This window comes from Pseudopodoces humilis, chromosome 7 (genome assembly GCF_049639895.1).
Source record: "Pseudopodoces humilis isolate 2021_Gansu_Grassland_sample_001 chromosome 7, ASM4963989v1, whole genome shotgun sequence".
Classification (NCBI taxonomy): domain Eukaryota; kingdom Metazoa; phylum Chordata; class Aves; order Passeriformes; family Paridae; genus Pseudopodoces; species Pseudopodoces humilis.
Genome location: NC_142206.1, coordinates 61,721,924 through 61,743,295, shown reverse-complemented (window position 1 = coordinate 61,743,295; position 21,372 = coordinate 61,721,924). Strand labels below are relative to the sequence as shown.

At 48.7% G+C, this 21,372-nt stretch overlaps 1 protein-coding gene across 2 annotated transcripts in view; it reads right to left on the bottom strand.

Annotated features, from left to right (window-relative positions):
* Nucleotides 1-21,372, bottom strand: part of MDGA2 (MAM domain containing glycosylphosphatidylinositol anchor 2) — a 194,245-nt gene that overhangs the window by 127,847 nt on the left and 45,026 nt on the right. The window contains exon 2 of one of the 2 annotated variants that reach the window (XM_014257436.2): nt 7,300-7,439. In XM_014257436.2, the coding sequence (XP_014112911.2) occupies nt 7,300-7,439 (140 nt within the window). Of the gene's footprint in view, nt 1-7,299; nt 7,440-21,372 lie in introns of those variants that run through there. The other variant, XM_088057569.1, reaches the window with a different exon arrangement.

Here is a 21,372-nt window from a genome sequence, read left to right as displayed (position 1 = left end):
TAGGAAGAAAAATAATAGAAAAAGAGAAAAAAAATCCAACATAAGTTGTTCTATGGAGGTGCTGTCGCATCCTAAAAAAGGATTTAAAAAAAAAAAAATCCTTGGATTTAAAGCCTTGGATTTTTTATCCCCTTGGAGAAAACCAGATTTATCTGAAAAGTCAATATTTCATTTTATTTTATTTTATTTTAACATCTGTGCTGGGGGCCTGTAGGACAGCACCAGACCAAACACCTGGTGTGAAATAATTTAATTGGGACAGTAAAAATTGGCATTTTTAAAAATTAAAATATTAAATTATCAAAATTAAAAAATTAAAATTATTAAAATTTAAATATTATCCCTTTCCTTCTAAATATTACCTTTAAATATTGACCCAAATTCAATATTTGAATTTATTTCAAAGTTCAACTTCTGCTCTTCAAGTTCAGGGTTCTTGGTTTGTTCAAAAGTTTATTTAAAAAGCCAAAAAAATAACATAAAATAAATGAAAAATCAAGCGGCTGAGCTGCCCAAAAATTTGGGAGGAGTAGAGGGAAAGCCTTAAAAGGCAGTATTTGGGAATTAATCTTAGTGGGAATATCAGTATTCCTGGATAAAGATTTTTCCAGCCTGATAAACTCAATTGGAGCATCCAAGTGTTCAGGTAGAATTAAGCAAAATCCACCAGGAACTTCCCAAATCATTCCCAGCTGCCAGAGGAAGGAGGAGCGCTCCATCCATGAGAAAACGTTATCCATGGAAATGTCAGCATGGAGATAAAAACGTCCCAGAAGGATCCCGAGGACTCGTTATCCCATCCCAGCAGGAACATCCCAATCTGTTCCAATTTTCCCCAGCAGACGCCTCAGCTGGGCAAGGTTTTGGGGGCAGAATTTCCTCCCTTAAAATCTAAAAGCAACAAACTCCAGAGCCTTGGAAGTTCATGGGATCACAGAATCCTGGAATGGGTTGGGTTGGGAGGGATTTTAAAGGATTTTTTTTTTTTTAAGGGATCATCCCATCCCAGCCATTCCATGTCAGGGACACCTCCCACTGTCCCAGGTGCTCCAGCCCCAATGTCCAGCCTGGCCTTGGGCACTGCCAGGGATCCAGGGGCAGCCACAGCTGCTCTGGCAATTCCAGCCCAGCCAGCAATTCCCAATTCCCAATCTCCCATCCATCCCTGCCCTCTGGCACTGGGAGCCATTCCCTGTGTCCTGTCCCTCCATCCCTTGTCCCCAGTCCCTCTCCAGCTCTCCTGGAGCCCCTGCAGGCCCTGCAAGGGGCTCTGAGCTCTCTCTGGATCCTTCTCCTCTCCAGGTGAACATTCCCAGCTCTCCCTGGATCCTTCTCCTCTCCAGGTGAACATTCCCAGCTCTCCCAGCTGCAAAGCAGCTCCAGCCCCTGGAGCAGCTCCGTGGATTCCTCTGGATCACTCCAGCAGCTCCAGGTCCTGCTGTGTCCCCAGAGCTGGAGCTTTGCAGGTGGGATTTCATGGACAACAAGCCTTCCACTCCATCCACAGCAATGGGAACGGTTCCCAGTTCTCCTCCAGAGAGCTGCGATATCCAAGCTTTTCCTTGGGAGATCTCATTCCAAAGCCACCAGCACTTCTCCATCAGCCCCGGCTGATCTGCATCAGCTGCTGGTTTCCCTGGTTACCAAATTATCCATGTACTCATCAAATCCACTCATTTCCAGCCAGATCTCCCAGCTCCAGCCTTTATTCCAGAACCACCCCCATCCCTGTACCGGGAGACCGGATCATTCCACACCCATGGAAAATCAGATCCTGCTGCGTTATCCCAGAGCCGCTGCTCCGGCCTTTCCTGAGCCCGTCACAAACAGGGAAACAAAAGCTGACAGCACAAAGGGAAAACAAAACGCTGCAGAGCTTTGGGAGGGGAGAAAACAGATGGAAAATATTCAGAGGACAACTGTCCATATTTCAGGAAAACTGGAATGTTTTCCTGTTTTCTGTAAAATAATAGGAGAGTCCTGCTCTGTGGGCACTGGAAATTTTCTGTATGGGATTTCCCGCAGATTTAAGCTACCCAAACGTCAAAATGAAACTGCTCTGGTGTCACTCCCCAGCCTGGATGTCATTCCCAGCTCCATGAGATTCCCTCCAGGCTCACCCCAAGGATTGCTGAGGCTGTAACAAGCCTCGATATTCCCAATTGAGGGAGTGGGATCAGAGCCCAAACTTCCCTTCTCTGCTGCTGCTTTTTTTCTGGATTTAACCTCTTTTTATCCGGATTTGACCTCCTTCCCTCAGCACTTCCAAGCCCTTTTTAGGAACCTGCAAACACATTCCTCGTGGAGAGACAGCGGCCACCTGGAACCAGGAAAACTGGTTCCGTCTTTCAAATCATTCAGGATAAAACAACTGAGGCATTTCATTCCTTCTATCAGCTTGCAAACCACTGGAATCATGGAATGGTTTGGGACGGAAGGGACGTTAAAGATGATCCAGGATTAGAGCTCAGGATGCGCTCAGCGGCACCAGCGGCTCATTCCCAAAGATCCCGGTGCAGCTCCAGGAGTCCTTACTCCGTGCTGTGGATGCTGTGATTCCTGTCCTGGATTTCTTGGCACATTTCCCGCTCGTCCCTCCTGGCAGACGGAGCAGGGCAGGCTCGGAGCCCTGCAGAGCTCTGCAGAGGTGTGAATTCAGGTGCTGAACTCAGGGGAGAAAACATCAAATAGACTCCTCCGAGCGGCACAAACGTCATGTAAAGCTTAATCACAGATTGCTCCTCGTGCCAGAGCAGGATGGAAACATTTTTCCTTGCTAAGCGGGAGCTTTATCCAGTCAAACATTTAGGAAAGGGTTGTTTTTTTTTTTTTTTTCCCCAGCATAAAATCCAGGCTAATTTAGTCATGAGTCAGGCTGGGTTTTGTCAGGTGCTCAGTGAACATTTGTAAAGTCTTCCTGTGAACTGAGGAGTGTCAGATGGAATCAGCATCAATTTTCCTAACAAGGCTCCAATTACTGCTCCAAGGAGCCGCGGAGCGGGGTGGGAAAACAGCTGCTCCCGTGTGAGGGACCCCCCACCCCCCTTCCCTCGGCTGCCTCGGCGCTCGATAGGAATTCTTATCCATTAAAATCAAAAACGCGGCTCCAGCTCCGCCTCAGAGGAGCCTCCCGTGTCTCGCTCGATCAAAGAGAACAGAATGTGGGGTTTTCCTTGTGGGCTCTTCGGGAACGCTGCTTCTGTTTGAACGGATGGAGTGCCCGGGAATGGGAATTTTTCCTTTCCAGGCATTAATAAGGAGAAGGCAGGATCCTGCCCTGCAGTGCTGGAGGAGGCTCCATTAATCACTGATGGTAATTAGGGGGATGCGTTTAAAATAATGACGGGTTTTGATAACGAGCAGCAGTTACCTGGGTCTGTTCGTGGGGAGGGCTCGGTGCTTTCCAAGGAGTTTATCACTGACAGGAAAATGGGGAATGGCTTTAAACTGACAGGGAATATGTTTAGTTGGGATATTGGGAAGGAATTCCTGGCTGGGAGGATGGGGAGGGGCTGGGATGGAATTCCCAGAGGAGCTGGGGCTGCCCCTGGATCCCTGGAAGTGTCCAAGCCCAGGATGGAGCAACCTGGGGTAGAGAAAGGAGTCCCTGTTCCTGGCAGGGAGTAGCACTGGATGGGATTAAACCATTCCATGATTCCACGGTTCCATGATTCCATGAATTCCTTATTTTTTGATATATTCATATATAAATAGGAGCTTCAAGGCCCCTCCCAACCCCAACAATTCCCTGCTCCGTGCCACTTGGGTCACCCCCTTTGGCCACCCCGATTCCCAGCAGGCAGGATGTGATTTTCCAGGCCCACAACCCCCTGGAGCAGCATTTCCCTGGCTCTGCTCCGGGCTCAGAATCCCAGGAAGCCGCCAGGATCTCCTGGCAGCTCCAAGGGGAGCAGCTCCTGCTGGCTCCGTGGCATCAGCACAGCACCCAACTCCTACAAGTGGGAAGAAAACACAACCAAACAGAGGCAGGGAGAAATTCCAGGGCTCCTAAAAGCAGATCCTCCCCTGCTTTGCTTCCCGGGAAAGCCACGGATCGGGCACACTCTTCACACCCCACCAGCACCGAGAGCACTCCTGGATTTTTCCGGGAGAAAGGGATGTGCTCCAATGGCACTGCCTGGGAGAAGGGCGGCAGGAGGATGTGAGGAGGAGGTGGGATCTCGTTAAGATGTGTTGCAACCTCAAAATAGGAAAAAAAACCCCGGAGCGTTCAGCTTCCAGATGGTTGGAATGACGTGTGGCACTGGCAGCTGCTGCTTCCCGAGCCTCGGGAATGACAGGGGACAGGAGTGGGGAGGCAGCACCTGGAAGAGGGAGGGACATGATGGGAGGGCCAGAGGTCACCCTTCGGCACGGGGAGGGACCGGGGGAGGACTTGGACACTGTTCCCTGTCAGCTCCACACGTTTTCCTGCTTGGAATGCGCCGCTGGATCATCCCACCCGAGGTGGGACAGCACTTGGAGGTGAACCACTGGAAAAATCACAGCCAGAGGAAAGCAAACCCCGAGGAGGGGGAGGTTGGACTGACAAACAAGGTCTTTGCAAACTCCTGGAATCACTGGGATTGGAAAAGCTGTCTAAGATTGAGTCCAACCATTTCCCAGCACTTCCAGGGCCACGGCTGATCCATGTCCCCAAGTGCCACATCCACATGGATTTTAAATCCCTTCAGGGATTGGGACTCCACCTCTGCCCCAGGGAAACCTTTTCCATTAAACTTTTCCTTGTCTCCAATGTAAACCTCCCCTGGCACAACCTGAAGCCATTTCCCACTGTTATTTGGGAAAAGAAGCCTGGATACACCCTCCTGTCAGGAATTTCCCATTCAGCCTTCAGTGGAAAACCAGGAATACAAAATCCCAGCCAATCCCTGCTCGTCAGACGCTTCTTCCCCTGCTCCCCATGATCCAAATGTCATTCCTCACTTTCTAAGTCAAAGCTTTTCTTTCCAATGACTGGACCTGCCAGCACTGGTGAGAATTCCCAAGAAAAAACAGGAAAAAATTGAGGTTGGGCAGGAGATTGTCACCAGTGGGGATAAAGTGTCGCCTCTTAGCTACTCAATCCTGGAAATCCCTCATTTGTATCCAGGGATAAGTGGCCTTTGGATATCCTGGCACATCCCTTTGGAGCTGGAGAGCAGGGACAGCCCAGCCCCTGGATCCTGGATAAAATCTGGAAAAAGAACAGGTCCCCAGGGTGATCCTGCTCCAGACTTTGCAGGATTTTACCCAAAAACCAAACCAACCTCTCCTGACAGCCACAACATGTGGAAAAAAAAGGAGATTCACCTCACCTGAGCGGGGATAAAGTGTTTTAAAAATTCCAGCCAGGAAAATGATTTCTATGGCAACTAATGGTGCATTCCGAAGGTGAGGAATCGGGAATAATAAATAATAATCACATGGAACATCTCAAAACCACTCCATGGATAACGAGCAGGCATTCAAGGATGTGTCGGGGTGCTCAGAGTCTTATATTTAATTAGGAGTGAGGTGAATTTTTGGGATTAACAGAGCAATTATTTGTAATTCTCCTTCTTTCCTATAACCCCCACAGCCTTGTGTTATTCCTCCCAAAAAACCTCTTTGATGCTGAGAAGACTCCATGAAAATTTAGAGGAGAAATTCCCAAAAATTTCCAGGAATTGGAAAGTGCAACCACCACTCTGAACACAGGACTTTCCCTGCCTGGAAATAATCCCAGGGAAAATTCTGGGGCACGTGGTGGGAAAGGCAGCAAAGAGAGCTGAAAAAATGGGAAGATTTGATAAATCTGAAGATTTGTGTTCAAAGGGAGGCCCCTCCAGGGTGGAATCGCTGCAAGGATGACCTGGAGCAGATCAGAGACATCCCCGAGTCATCAGATCCCAAAGAACCACATCCATTGATCCCAAAGTTAAAAGAACAAATGTTGGAAAGACAAAAAAGGGATAAATGTTTGCTTTGGTAAAGCAGGAAGGAGGAATGACAGGATAGAAAGGAAAAAAAAAATGGAATTTTTTCCCATTAATTCATTTCTCCTCCCAGAACCATCACAGGCAGCCTCAAATCCTAGAGATTAGAAATCCCTGGGAATGTTCAAGGCTTGGAGTGGAAAATATCCCTGTCCATGGCAGGAGTTGGCACCAGCTGATTTTTAATCTGCTTTCCAACCCAAACCATTCCATGGTTCTGTGATTTTACAAATTCCCAGTCCAGGTTTGTTTCATTCTTCCAGCCTTTAAACCAAAAGGAGTTTCCACGCCAAGAATAATTGGAAAAAATTGAGAAACATGGAAGTGTGAAAGCATTCTTGGAAGGCACAGTTCCATATTTTATAACCTCATCCCCCAGCATCTGATCAAACAGCAGCTGGAAAACAATTTCCATGCAATTTGCAACCCAAACCTGAGAGTATCCTGTGGAAAAATCAGGAAAAAATTGGAATACTGGAAACACCGGCCCTAAACCAGCACAGAATAAACTTCCACTGCTTTGAGCTTTAAATCTTCTCCTTAAATTGGGAACAATCACGGAATAAACAGCAGAGCAACAGCAAACCCCTCCTTCCTGGAGGAGCTCACACTGAAGGTCTCCCAGAGAATTCCCTGCTCCCTGTTCCTGCCTGTCCCTGCAATTCCAAGAGCAGAGGGTTTAATTCATCACCTTGGAGAGAAAATCCCTGGTGATTATCCTAATTAAAAATAACTGATTAACGAGGTGTCCTGGCCCAAGGGGGTCACACCAGGGAGGTGCAGCACAAATTGCCAAAAGTCTTGAGCTTGATAAAATAAGGTTAGACCTGGGAAAAACAGAGATTTTTTTCCAGCTAATTCTGGTTTATCCAGCTGCAACACCGGAGGTTCCATGACATCCAGATCCAGGTGAACAGGGAGCCTTTCCCAAGCTCTTGGGTGTCGCTGCTCCAGCTGTTCTCTCATCCAGAGCTCCAGCTGGATTATTGTGGACTGGGATGTGAAGATCCCAGATAACAGGACAACTTTAAGGATTTTTATCCAGCAATTGTCACCCTTATAATTCATTTCCTTCTCTTTAACCAACCTCCATGGAAATGGAGCATACCAGGATTTTAAAGTGCAATATTACTGACTTTAACACCAGATTTTCCCAAAATAACTCATCAACATTCCCGCTGTTCCTCTGGAACACCCAACATCCACCCAACGACAGCCGGGATGGATCCCCCACCTGGATCCCGTTGGATCTTGCCCAGTGAGATGAAGGTGACCCCAATTCCTGGAAGGTCTGAGGGGGACAAAGTGGTCAGGGACTCACCTGTGGCCGGGGGTGGCCGGTGACCAGGCAGGTGAGCTCCAGGGTCTCTCCCTCGCGGATGGTGTAGACCCTCTCGGAGTAGCGCTCCTCCTCAATGTTGCAGGCCAGGCCCGAGTGCACGATCCGCACCGTGGGAGGGGCTGTAAGGCCAGCAGAGAAACAGGATCAGGACCACACGGATCACGGGATCAAGGGATAGTCAGAAGTGGGAGGGACTCACAAGGATTGCATCCTTACGGGAATCAAACCTGACCAGGGAGCTCTCAGCTCCATGATCCAACCAATCGAGCCCATCCCAAAAAACCCCACTCCTGGGGCTGGCCCTGAGCTGGGGGGGCTGCAAGGCCAGCAGAGAAATGGGATGAGAACCACATGGATCATGGGATTATTGGACGTTCTGGGTTGGAAAAAAATCCACAAGGATCAAGTCGAGCTCTTAAGGAAGTCAAATGCGACCTTGACATCCTCAGCTCCATGATCCAACCAACCGAGCCCATCCCAAACAACTCCACACCTTGGACCTGGCCCTGAGCTGGGGGGGCTGCAAGGCCAGCAGAGAAATGGGATGAGAACCACGTGGATCATGGGATTATTGGAAGTTCCGGGTTGGAAAAACCACAAGGATTGAGTCCAGCTCCTAAGGGAATTGAACCTACTTTGGTGTTGTCAATGATCCGACCAAGCAAGCTCATCCCAGGCCACCCCAGCCCTGGAACCAGCACTGAGTATCTCCCTCACACAGATACTCTTTGTTTACTCAGCACATACTCAGCCCCACAAGAGATTTCCATGGTTTTCATTAATCCCTGGCAATCCCCCGAATGAAACCTTCAGCACCTCCCACTTGCATTCCAATTTTTTTGTTTCCATTTCCAAAATGAACTCGGCATTATTGTTTTTACTCTATATCTTCCTAAATGTATTATCACACTCTTTATGCAAATGAAAAGACTTAATTAAAGCAGGAAAATTAAGCAGGAGAAACAGTGGCACTGATGCTGCTGCTTCCTTTCCAAATCCTGTCGCTGTCAGCGGGATCAGAATTTGGAGCAGGAGTTAAGTTCAGGCGGAACCTTACTTTAATTTCCTTGTTGGTACAACCTGTAGTACAGGAATTACTCGGCTTTACACGTTGTAAGCGTAAGGAAACCACGACATTCCTGTTCTTACACCTGCATAAATCCCAGCTCCGCTTTCACGGTCTCCAAAGGACATTCCCAGCTCCACAATTTCGCTTCGGAGCTGTGAAATTCACAGCTATGACAATTTCCAGGGAGTGGGTCGATAGGAGAAGGAAGCTGATTTACAGACCCAAATAAAACCACAAAAACTAAAGAGCACAGAGGATAAAACGGAATTCTGTGGGATTTAAACACCTGGAATTCCATCTTTTCTGTTCATCCATGTGATGCCATTGAGCTCCCAGCCCCATTCCCCATGGAAGAGCCTCAAAACTTCTCCCCAAGCCCCTTGCAACAGCTGGATTCCCTTCCCAAGGCTGCTTTTCCTGCTCTCCGTGCTGCCCATCTCACCAATCCTGCTTCTCTGATCGTTCTGCAATTCCTCTGCTGAGATCCACATGGAATTCCCGGGATGCAGGGTTCTGGAATCCCCTCAGACCCCTCTCACCATGGCATTCCTGGTCCAGCCCACACACAGCTCCCTGTGGACACAGCATACAGTGGGATCTGGATCCAAAAGCCTGGGATTCATCCCAGAATTCCAGATTTTTGAGCCTGGTTCTCCACAGGCTGGAGAAAATGAGGCTTAAGCCAAGGAGGCAGAAAAGGCAGAGGAGGACCAGGGAATGGATGTTTCCTCCACAGAAACACGGAAAGGTTTGTGTTGGAAGGGCCTTAAATTCCACCTCATTCCAACCCAGCACATTCCACTATCCCTGGTTGTTCCAAGCCCCATCCAAACCCGGCCTCAGACACTTCCAGGGATCCAGGGACAGCCACACCTTCTTTGGGACTTCTATTCCAGAGTCTCCCCACCCTCCCAGCCAGGAATTCCTTCCCAACATCCCATCCAACCTCACGCTCAGCTTGAAGCCATCATTCCAGAAAAGCTTCCATCAAGCTCTGCTCTTCCAGCCACCGCATCCCGAGTTCCAAAGCCCCAAGAATTTTCCCCCTCCACTTTTCCAGAAGGTTTCACACAGACCCACACACCCCTGCTCCAGGTAGTTTTATGAGCCAAAAGTGCTCCCAATTATTCCAAGTCCAAGGCAATGATGGAATAAAGTTGTTTGGAACAACTTGGGATAGAGGAAGGTGTCCCAGCCCATGGCAGGGATGGAAGATCCATTCCAATCCAAACCCTTCTGGGATTCCATGAATCCCTTGTCCCATAGATGCATGTGGCTCTTCCCATGAGACTCCTGGAAGGACAGGAATGTCCTTGGCTGGGAATCAGGACCACGTGTCACACTCTGACCTGGAAAAAATCCGTTAATTCCTGATTATGGTTATTTTTCCAGGCAGAGCAGCCGCACTAACACTCGGTGTGCTTATTTTTCCCTGAAATTCCTAGGACTGTTGATCCCTCTCCACACTCCTCAGGAGTTCAACATCCCAAGGACATGGAATGTGCTCTTTGTTCTGCCATTTCCAGGGCTCTGAGTCACCACCAGCACTTCCATCACCTCCCAAGCCACAAATTCCAAAATACGGGAATGCTGAGGCAGAGCCAGGGAGCAGAAAGGTAAACGAGGGTTCAGCACAGCTCATCAAACCTGGGATCAAATTAGAGTAGTCAGCAACATTACTCCAACATCCTTTAAAATCCATATTCCATTAATATTCCATTTTTATTCATGTTATATTCATATAACTCCAAATCACAGCTGAAGTGTCCTTCATTTTAGTGGCTGTGCCACTCTCCTGAATTCATTAAATTTGGGAAGGAACAGGAGAGGAAAAACGCCCTCCTGGGTGTTATTATCTCCAAGGAAAACACTGCTTTAAGAGATCAAGGGAAATAACAAATATTCTTCTTTTAAGTGAAAAATCTTATGGTTCAGGAGACACCCCATAATTATGAAATGTCACCTCCCTGTTTCCTGCAGGAATATTCATTCCAGCTCCTTCCGAAAGCTGCCTCCAGGGATTTTATCCATTAAAATAATATCAACTTAGCATTGATTTTGTTTGTGACATTTGAGGAGGATTTGGCTGGTGATTGCACACGGAAAACGCTGCGTGGATCCTTCCCAGCGCCATTCCCGGCAAGGCACGACCTGGAGCAAGGAAAGGTTGTCCAAGGAAAAGGTAAAGCAACAAATCCGAGCACAACCCCCTCGTCCTGCTGTAAGAGTTGTGTGACCCCACAGGTTCCCCCCTTTCCATGAAAAATGTGAAGTTTCACCTTCCCGTGTCTCCTCATCATCTTTCTTGGCTGCTCTTTCCCAGCAATTCCTAGTTTAGATGGGATATTGGGACGAAATTCCTGGCTGGGAGGGTGGGGAGACCCTGGAATGGATTTCCCAGAGAAGCTGTGATCCAAAGTCCTGATCCAAAGGATTTCCAGTGGAATTTGGATGTTTTCTCAGCCTGGAGAGTCCTCACTGGACTCCCACTGGGAAAATATTGGGAGCTTGAGGATGATTTGGTGATCCCTGAGCTGTGCTGATGGATTGGGAATGGCTGGGAATTTCCTCTGCTCCAGGTCCTCACCTTGATCTTTTTTTATGGAAAATGGCATCAGGATCCTTGGAGAAAAGTGGGAATGAGGTGGTATTTTGGATTGGCAGAATGGGAGAAAGTTTGAGAGGACTTTGGGATTCATTTCAGCTGGAATAGGAAGAGGAGCTGGGAGCTGGAGATCTGTGGAGCTGGGAATGGGAATCATTCCCTGGAGAGGGACTGGGAACAAGGCCTGGAGGGACAGGACACAGGGAATGGCTCTCACTGCCAGAGGGCAGGGATGGATGGGAGATTGGGAATTCCTGGCTGGGAGGCTGGGATGGGGCTGGGATGGAATTCCCAGAGCAGCTGTGGCTGCCCCTGGATCCCTGGAAGCATCTAAGGCCTGGGATAGGGAAGGTGTGGATTCCAGGGGTGGAACTGGATGGCCTTTAAGGTTCCTTCCATCCCAAAACATTCCAGGATTCAATTCCAGGATCTCTTGGCACAGCTCTTTCCTGGTTAAAAGTTTCCCATATACAGACATTTCCCTTGTTGGAAAACAGGGAATTAAACTCTGACCAACACCAGAACTCAGATCCCAGAATGAATTCCCTTAATCTGAGTGGTTCTAAGATCTTCCTGATTCATGGAGTATGGAAGATTCCTTAAAACCAAATTAAAATGAGATTTTTTTTCTGGGAAACAGGAGATCCATGACGGACCTGCTAGAAAATGCAGGGTGGATTTGCCATGAATCAAATCCTTCCTTCTCCCCTCCTGCAGCCATGAGCTTTCCCCCTGATCCATATTCTGCATCAGGAGCTTTTCCATGGAAAATTAATTAGCAGGAGTGATGCCCCCAGTGAATTTAGTGCAGTTCTGCAGTGGAATAAGGAGGAAATAATGGGGTTTTCTGAAGAAAGAGATTTAAAGTAATTGCAGGCACTTGCTACTCTCAGAATTCACTTTTCCCATATTATCCCAGCTCTTAATTCTCCTAAACTGCAAATGGAATGACCAGGAATCTCTGAGGTATTGCCATGGGAATGTACTGCCCTCATCAATGCAGAATTTGGAGCATTTTACTGCAGCTAATTTGGGATTTGGGGCTATTTTTCCAGCTGGAGGTGAGACTCTGTCCACAAATAAACGGATTATGGAAACAGCTTTTTATATTTTTTCTCTAAGTGGGTTTTTTCTTTGGGGGAAAATCAGATGTTACAAAAGTCTCTTCTATTAAACAAATATTCCGTTTACGGAGAAATCCTTCATTTTGGCTCCAAGCTGAGCCAAATTCCAGGTGCCTAAGAGAGGAAACCTTCAGCTGACCCGATTCCAAACCAGTTGTGCCATTCCTGGATCACTCCGTGTCATTCCTAAATATTTCCCACCTGCTTTCACCTGATGCCCGTGGGAATATTTATTGGGCACCTTCCTCTGAGATGATCCCGGGCAGAACTTTCCCATCAAACAGGACAAAGTCATCTTTTATCCCATTTGGGGCTGATTTTTTCCACTTTCCTCAATATTCCCGCCTACCCCGGTGTTCGTGGAGCTCTGTGATTGATGGCACTGCCATCCCAAGGCTCCCGGATAATCAAATCCCGCTGCTGCTTCCCAGCGCTGCTGCCACAAAATTAGGCCTGACCTAATTTTGACACTACCAAGCTCAGCAGTGCTGGGTGTGTTGAGTTTGGGCTGTTCCAATGCTGTTTTTCCAGGAACAGATGGATTTATGGCTTTTTTCCCCACCCTTTACAAGTCCTCGCACTGCTGGTTATTGTTCCTGCTGCTGGGCAGGTGTTAAAAAATGCTGGAGTTCAGAGAGGGATCGGGAAAACTCCAGGAGAGCTCCTCAGATGTGGATTTGGGATGAGAATGGGAAATCATGGAATGGTTCTGTAAGGAAGCTTGAAGATCACCCATCCCATTCCATGGGCAGGGACATCTCCCGCTGTCCCAGGCTGCCCCAAGCCTCATCCAACCCGGCCTTGGGCACTGCCAGGGATCCAGGGGCAGCCACAGCTGCTCTGGCAATTCCAGCCCAGCCAGCAATTCCCAATTCCCAATCTCCCATCCATCCCTGCCCTCTGGCAGTGGAAGCCATTCCCTGGCTCCTGTCCCTCTCCAGCTCATTTCCTTGGGAAGCACTGGAATACTGAAGTCCTCCATGCCTGGCAAATCCAGAGACTCCCACTCAAACCGGGGCTGTCTCACCCTCAGCTCATTGCAGGAGCAGAAATACAGAATATCCTCTGCAAAAACTCATTTAACGGGAATTTTCTAGGAAAGTCAGAGAAGGAAATGCTTCCTTAAAACATGGGAATGACTCAACACCTTCCCTACTCACTTTTCATCAGCTTTAATTTGTCCTTCATAATTTCTCCGGCAGCCCAAAGCAACCCTGCTGACATTCCAGACTCTTTGTGTCCTGGAATTGTCCAGGTTGGAAAAACCCCCTGAGCCCATGAAACCCAACCATTCCCAGCCCTGCCCAGGCCACCACTGCCCCACGTCCCCAAGTGCCACATCCACATGGATTTTAAATCCCTCCAGGGATGGGGACTCCAGCCCTGCCCTGAGCAGCTGTGCCAGGGCTGGACAATCCTTTCCATGAAGAAATTCCTACAGATATCCAAATTAAACCTCCCCTGGCACAGCCTGAGGTCATTTCCTCTTGTCCTATCGCTCGTTCCTTGGAGGAAGCCACCAACCCTCGCTGGGATGAAATCCCATTTTAGGAAGTTGTGGGAGTAAACAAAACATCAGGAACCCCTTTTCCTGCTCCACACTCATTCCCTGTGGGAATTCTGCCTCTTTTTCCCTCAGCTGAGCCCTGGACACGTCCCTGCAAGGCCAATTCCTGCCACTTCCGCGGGAGCAAAGGTCTCCCAAAGACCCGCAGCCGCCGGGTCGCGCCCGTGTGTCCCTGCCCAGGCAAACAATTAGGGATAATTCCCTCTGTGCTCCCGCAGGAATTTCTTTCCTGATTTAACTCCTGCTCTTTCCTTCCCTCATCCAGAGTTCAGCTGCCTCAGCTCTGGGAAAGGAGCTGCTCTTCTCCATGCCTGGTGCCATGAGTGGATTTATGGATTTTTGGCTCGTCTTTCTCCCAGAAGAAATCCGGGGATAACGTGGGTTCCCTCACTTCCACCAGCACCACGTGTGGGACCCTCCCGGCAAACAGCCCTGGAATTAAAAATCCGATTGCCTGGAGCATCAGCACTGAGAAAATATCCCTCTGGTCTGGGAATTCCAGTCAGGGTTTCAGAGGAATTTTGGGATTTTCCTGCTGTTTTTAAGCTGGGTTTTGGTTTTTTGGAGGATAAAGTCACTGAGAGATGCTGCCTTGCAATTCTTATTTCTGCTTGAAAGCCTGAAGCCGAGATTTATTTTTTTTCAGCTTTTTGTACTTAAATCACAACCTGGGAAATCGGTGCTTCCGAATTTCCCTGCCCCTTATTCCAGCATTTCCAGAGAATGACACTTGGTTAATTCACAACATTCCAGGCTGATCCATCCCTTACACCCAACAAAAAGGGCATTTCCCATTTTTTTTCCCCCCCACTGATTTAGTGGGAACTGCAGAGATGAGCATAGAGGGGATCCTTCCTACACTCCATCCCTGAAGTGCTCCTGGAGCCGTGTGCATCCCACAGATTGGGATCAAGGAATCTGCTAAAATAAGGAATCGCCGACAGGGGAGGCCTGAATTGAAGCAGCACTTTGTTGTTCCTGCCATCACAAAACAGATGACGGTGCCAGACCCTTCCCAGCACCATCACAGGCTGGCAGCAAACACATCTCACCTTGTCGGGAGCGCAGAAAAAAATGTGGAATTTGCCCCCACTGGAAAAGACAGAGAGGGATGAAAACCAAGCACATTAAAAAATCACCTCGTCAAATTCTAAACGATTTTCACAGGTTGGTAGAATCTCTTTTAGAAATGTATTTGTAACCCATTTATTTATTTCTTTTTTTTAATATGAATTTAATTTTTAGCTCATTTAAATTTATTTTCCTTAGCAGGAAGTGCTCGTGGAGCAGTTCCTGACAGGCAGCAGCAAGCACATGGATTTCTCCTGAAGGAAAAAGCACGTACATGAAATGAGGACGAGAGGAAACACTCTCAAGATGTGACAGAGGAGATTTAGATGGGATATTGGGAAGGAATTCCTGGCTGGGAGGGTGGGGAGGGGCTGGGATGGAATTCCCAGAGAAGCTGCCCTGGATCCTTGGAAATGTCCAAGGCAGGGCTGAACGAGCCCTGGAGCAGCCTGGGATAGAGGAAATTTGGAAAATTCTCTGGGATTATCCTTTAAGTCCAACTGTTTCCCCACTTAACATGAGTTCAAGACAGATATTCATGGAATCATGGAAGCATTAAGCTTGGAAAAGCTCATCCAACCATTTCCCAGCACTGCCAAGGCCACCACTGCCCCGTGTCCCCAGGTGCCACATCCACATGGATTTGGAATCCCTCCAGGGATGGGGACTCCACCCTGTACCTGTGCCAGGCCTGGACAAAAAATTCAGGGAAGAGACTTTCTCAAATATCCAATCTAAATATCACAGAATTCCTGAGGATGGAAAATAGTTCCAAGGTCACTGAGTCCCAGCTGTGCCCGGTGCCCACCCTGTCGCCAGAGCTCCGAGTGCCACCTCCAGCAATTCCTGGGACACCTCCAGGGATGGGCACTGCAAACCTCCCTGGGCACTTCCAAGGCCTGAGCGCCCTTTCCATGGGGAAATTCCTGCTGCTGTCCACCCTGAGCCTCCCCTGGCCCAGCCTGAGGCCGTTCCCTCTCCTCCTGTCCCTGTTCCCTGGCAGCAGAGCCCGACCCCCCCGGCTGTCCCCTCCTGCCAGGGACTTGTGCAGAGCCACAAGGGCCCCCTGAGCCTCCTTTGCTCCAGGCTCAGCCCCTTCACAGCTCCCTCAGCAATTCTCCAGCCCCTTCCCAGCTCCCTCAGCAATTCTCCAGCCCCTTCCCAGCTCCCTCAGCAATTCTCCAGCCCCTTCCCAGCTCCCTCAGCCACTCCTCCCATATTTCATCCTCAGCAGCCCAGGAAAAACCCTAAAAATACAATTTCTGAGGGTGTCCCAAAGCAGGAGGAAGTGCTGCAGGTGCTACAAAACCCCCATGCAAATTCCAGCAGCAGGGATAACATCATCCTGAGAAAAAAAAAACCTGTCCTTGTTAGACTCCAGAACAAAAATCGCACTGACTGTGGAACGTATCTCAGCTTAGTTTGCTGCCTGAAAAAAGCACAGTTTAATATTAAAGAGGAAATTTAAGATACCGAACCTTCCACGAATGCAAATGAAGAAGGAAATGCCACTTTGGAATGTTAAGTGAAAATAAACAGCTTTTTAAACAACAATTTGCAGTTCTTGGGAGCTCGCACAGATCTGTCCCGAGAAAAACAAGGAAAACAAATCTCTTTTCAGGGAATGAAATGATTTCTTGAATTAAAGCTGTGTTTCCTGCACTTCAGTGTCTCACACCTCTGTTGTCAAACCCTGGGAGGAGAAGGAGCAGCTGAATGATTGGAATACGTTCCCTTTTCAAAGCTGGGCATTTATTACATGGATTTTATGTCTTCCAGGCTCCATCAAAATTTTTTTATGGGAATGGATCCTTTGGAATCATGGAATGGTTTGGAGGGGAATGGACCTTCCAAAGCTCATCCCATTCCACATCCAGGGACACTTCCCATTACCCCAGGCTGCTCCAAGCCTCTCCAGCCTGCCCTTGGACACTTGCAGGGATCCATGGGCAACCACAGCTGCCCTGGGAATTCCATCCCAGGGTTTTACTGCCCTCCCAGCCAGGAATTCCTTCCCAAAATCCCATCTAACCCTTCTTTCCTCCTTTCCAACCACTTCAGCTCCAAATGCGCTTTATCGGGGCAACCACAAACTGCTTTAAGTGCCCCACCTGGTGCTTAAAATGTCATTCCAAGATATTCCAACCACTGGAAAATCTGATTTGCCTTAAAAACTCCTGTTTCTTTCAGGCCCTGGCATTGGGAAAAGAATTAGAGGCTCTGTCAGCCCGAAATCTTTTCCTCCCGTGCAGAAATCCTGGAGCACCGAGCTTGGAATGCTTGAGAGGTTTTTTCAGGGAAATTCCACATTTTCATAGCACAAATCATCCCATTCCCAACTTTTGGCCAACTCAGTGGAGATAACCAGAGGTTTTCCTTCATTTTAGCAAATCCCAGGCCATGCTGGGCCAGGAAAGAGCTGCAGAGATCCCGAGGGATCCTTGCTGCTTCCATGATTTCTGTGCCAACTTCCCGCACCACCAACAGCAGATTGTGGGACCAACCCCCACCAGGCTGCTTGGGAGAATTCCTCCAGGAATTATGGAGAGGTTCAGCCCAGTTTCCAGGGAGATGCTGCAGATGATCCAAGCTCTCCCGGCACTGGGAATTCATAACGTCCCTCAGCCAATCCCTCCCTTTCCCAGTTCTTTGATGGATTCCAGCTCCCACGGCAATATTTCTCCTGGATCACTGTTTGGACATTCCTTTGTGTCCAACCATTGGGAATGGAAACAATTCCATGAGATTGGTGGGGCTGAGCAATTATTGAGGCTCCTCCATCTTTGGAGAATATCAATATTAATTGGGAATTGGGTTGACACAGAGACCAGCAGCAACAGAAATCACCTCCCTATGGATCCGATTCCTTCGGAATCCAAACTAACAGCTCGGTATTGATGTGAACAGCTCCGGATGGAGTTACCCCTCGGCATCCCACGATTTATTTGGATAGGCATCAATGAGCGATCAACAAATCAACAAAAATTAATGAGGAGAATTAATAAACTCCCACCTGGCCACTCAGGCACTGCCAGGTCAGGTGTTATTGTTTATACGATTTTCCAGCCCTTTTCCAAAGGCTAAGGAAAGCTCCAATCCTATTAACAGAGGGTAATTAGCCATTAACTTCCATTAGGGAGTCTCTCCTTCCACGCAAAATTTGTGGGAGCAGGAAAAGGATCTCACTTTTGCCAGCCAAAGTTCGTCCCCCAACTCCACCCGACCTCCACGTTCAGCAGTTCCACAGCTGATCCCTGTCCACCAGCAGCGCCTTCCCAAGGCTTGGGATTGCTGGACAGGAGCTGCCAGCTCCTCATGGATACGCTCATGGATGCAAGGGAAACGTTATCCATAATATCTCCGCTTTTCCAGAGGAAATCTCTGCTGGAATCACCACAAGCTCAACCATTCCTAAAGCATCGGGGCTGAGATTTGGGAATACAAAGAGGGAGATAAGCGGGAAAAAGTGTATTCCTTCCATCTTTCCCAATTTTCATTAAAACCCTCTGGCATGGCGGATACATGGATTTGCTGGATGGAATTTTCTAGTCCTCAGTTTCCAACAAGGAACTCCACATCCTCCATTTCCATTAAGGAATTCCTCGATTCCTAAGAGCTAAGGCAGCGGATGAAGGCACAAAGAGGGATTCTCCTTCGTGTCCGGCTGCCTTTGGAGCTCCCAGTGGCTCAGCTCTTCTCCAAAGCTTCTGTCGTTTGGTCATTTCAGACCCCAAACTTCCCTCGTCCTTCCATGTGGGAGCTTCCTAGCTCCCTCAGGAATTCTCCAGACCCTTCCCAGCTCCCTCAGCAATTCTCCAGCCCCTTCCCAGCTCCCTCAGCAATTCTCCAGCCCCTTCCCAGCTCCCTCAGCAATTCTCCAGCCCCTTCCCAGCTCTCTCAGGAATTCTCCAGCCCCTTCCCAGCTCTTCAGCCTCTCCTGGGGCTCCAGACCCTTCCCCAGCTCTGTTCCCTTCTAAAAACCACAAGTTCTGAACTTAATTTCAAATCCCAAACATGGTGATTAACCTTCAGATTTGTCAGATTGATGATTTGTTTTAAATCAGCTTTGGGAATGATCTCAAAATGTTTTTCATTTTTTAATTGGAATGGAGAACACCTCCAGCAGATGAGTAATGAGGAAGTGGCATCTGCCTGCCTGGAATTTTCACTGAGGAACAGGGATGCAGCAAGTCCCCTCAGAGGACACCAGAATTAGATTCCAGCCCTTTCCGGTTCTCCATCCTGAATTAGATTCCAGCCCTTTCCAGTTCTCCATCCTGAATTAGATTCCAGCCCTTTCCAGATCTCCATCCTGAATTAGATTCCAGCCCTTTCCAGTTCTCCATCCTGAATTAGATTCCAGCCCTTTCCGGTTCTCCATCCTGAATTAGATTCCAGCCCTTTCCAGTTCTCCATCCTGAATTAGATTCCAGCCCTTTCCAGATCTCCATCCTGAATTAGATTCCAGCCCTTTCCAGATCTCCATCCCGATCACTGAATTTTCCACCAAAACATAAAAGAAATCCCTCTGTATTTTCCTATCAACACAGGTATCACCACCAGGAAATAATTTGCAGAGTCATTTCCACGCAGAGCAGATTCTGGTGGCACTCAGGGTATTCCCAATCCCATTCCCCTCTTTAAATCCATCCCAAAACGTTTTTCCATGTGGACAAGACCTTGACATGATGAGTTCAACGGGGTTTTTTTGCATTTTTCCCCAGGCAAAGCAACAAATTCCTGGTACAGATCCAACTTCAAGGCCCAGGCAAGGGAAGAACTTCAGACAAGGAAGATGAAGACACAGAGGATAAAATATTTAAGGCCGAGCTTTGGGACAGGATCCTCAGCTGGAGGAATCCAGCAGCATCCAAGAACTTTCATTTCCAGGAGCCACCAATCCTTCTCCTGATGTCAGCAAAGAAAATACTTGAGGAAAACCAGATAAAAAGGGGAAGAGTGGAAAGAAGATGCCTTCAAAATGCAGAGATTATGGCTTTAAACACATTCCTAATTAATGGATCATAAGCTGTCCTTAATACATCCCTCAGCACAGCAAACTCTGTCAGATTCCATGGACTCCTGGAATTGGAAATTAATTGGAAGAGCTAAAGATAGCGCCGAAGAATGAAAAATACTCACAGATGCTTTCAAATGTCCTTAATCAAAATAATGATTGCATAAATCCTTCGTGCAAGCTCAGAAAAAATAAAATATTGCTACCTAATATCCTCCTCATTATCTGGGCCCCAAAGTGTTTGATAGTTTTGAATTAGAGCCGATTTCAGAAGTGCCTGTTAAATATTAAAAACAAGATCCAAAAGGTTTAACATCTCTCCACACATCCATGGGAAAATCCATCCACTCCGAGCGGGATGTGGGCGAAAAATCAAGGTTTAAGCTCTTGCTCAAAGCTTTGATCAAACCATATTAAACCGCAGGCAAAAATCAGACATCAAAGGCAGCTTTAATTCCCCTCTGTGCGAGTGGTGGCACTTGGGGACATCCCAGGACCCCCCGGCCCCAGCTGCACCACCAGGCTGGACCCAGGTTGGACACTGGGGCTTGGAGCAACCTGGGATAATGGAAGTGTCCCTGCCCATGGAAGGGGGAGGCACGGGATGGGATTTAAGGTCTCTTCCCACCCAAACTGAACTCTGGGATTCTCCAAAGGTTGGGAGCGGCCCAGGGAACCCCAGGCTTGCAGCATCCATGGGCTGGGCTGTTCCTCATGTGGGAGAAGTCACCCAGAGGAGAAGCAGAAGCGTGGTGGGGTTTATTCCAGGTTTTCTTCCCTCTGGAGCAATGACAAGAATTCCTCTGAGGACAAATGGGCTGGGGTGGCTTTCAGATGCAAAATGTGGGAATGGGATGCACTGAAAATAGAATCATGGAATGGTTTGGGTTGGAAGGGACCTTAAATCCCACTCAGTGCCACCCCTGCCAGGGCAGGGACAGCTCCCACTGTCCCAGGTGCTCCAAATCCCATCCAACCTGGCCTGGGACACTTCCAGGGATCCAGGGGTGGCCACAACTTCTCTGGGCACCTGTGCCAGGGCCTCCCACCCTCCCAGAACTTCCTGGGAAGCTCACAGGATGAAACCACCCCCAACCAAAGGGCTCTTGGAGTTGGCTCTGGAGATTCACAGGGTCCAAGAGTCCAACCCGGGCCAGCCCAAGTCCTCTCCGTGCTGGGCAGGAGAATGGACACAGCTGAGTGCTACCTCCAGCAATTCCAGGGATGGGCACTGCAAACCTCCCTGGGCACTTCCAAGGCCTGAGCGCCCTTTCCATGGGGAAATTCCTGCTGCTGTCCACCCTGAGCCTCCCCTGGCCCAGCCTGAGGCCGTTCCCTCTCCTCCTGTCCCTGTTCCCTGGCAGCAGAGCCCGACCCCCCCGGCTGTCCCCTCCTGCCAGGGACTTGTGCAGAGCCACAAGGGCCCCCTGAGCCTCCTTTGCTCCTGTCACATTTGACAGCGGCTCCTGCAGACATCCAGGGTTTGTTCCACTCCGCATCCATCCCTCCGAAGGAATGCTCTTTCCATGGACTTTCACCTGAGGCATCTTGTCCTGGCTTTTAGGCGTTTGAAGACAGCATTGATTTTCCAGACGAGGC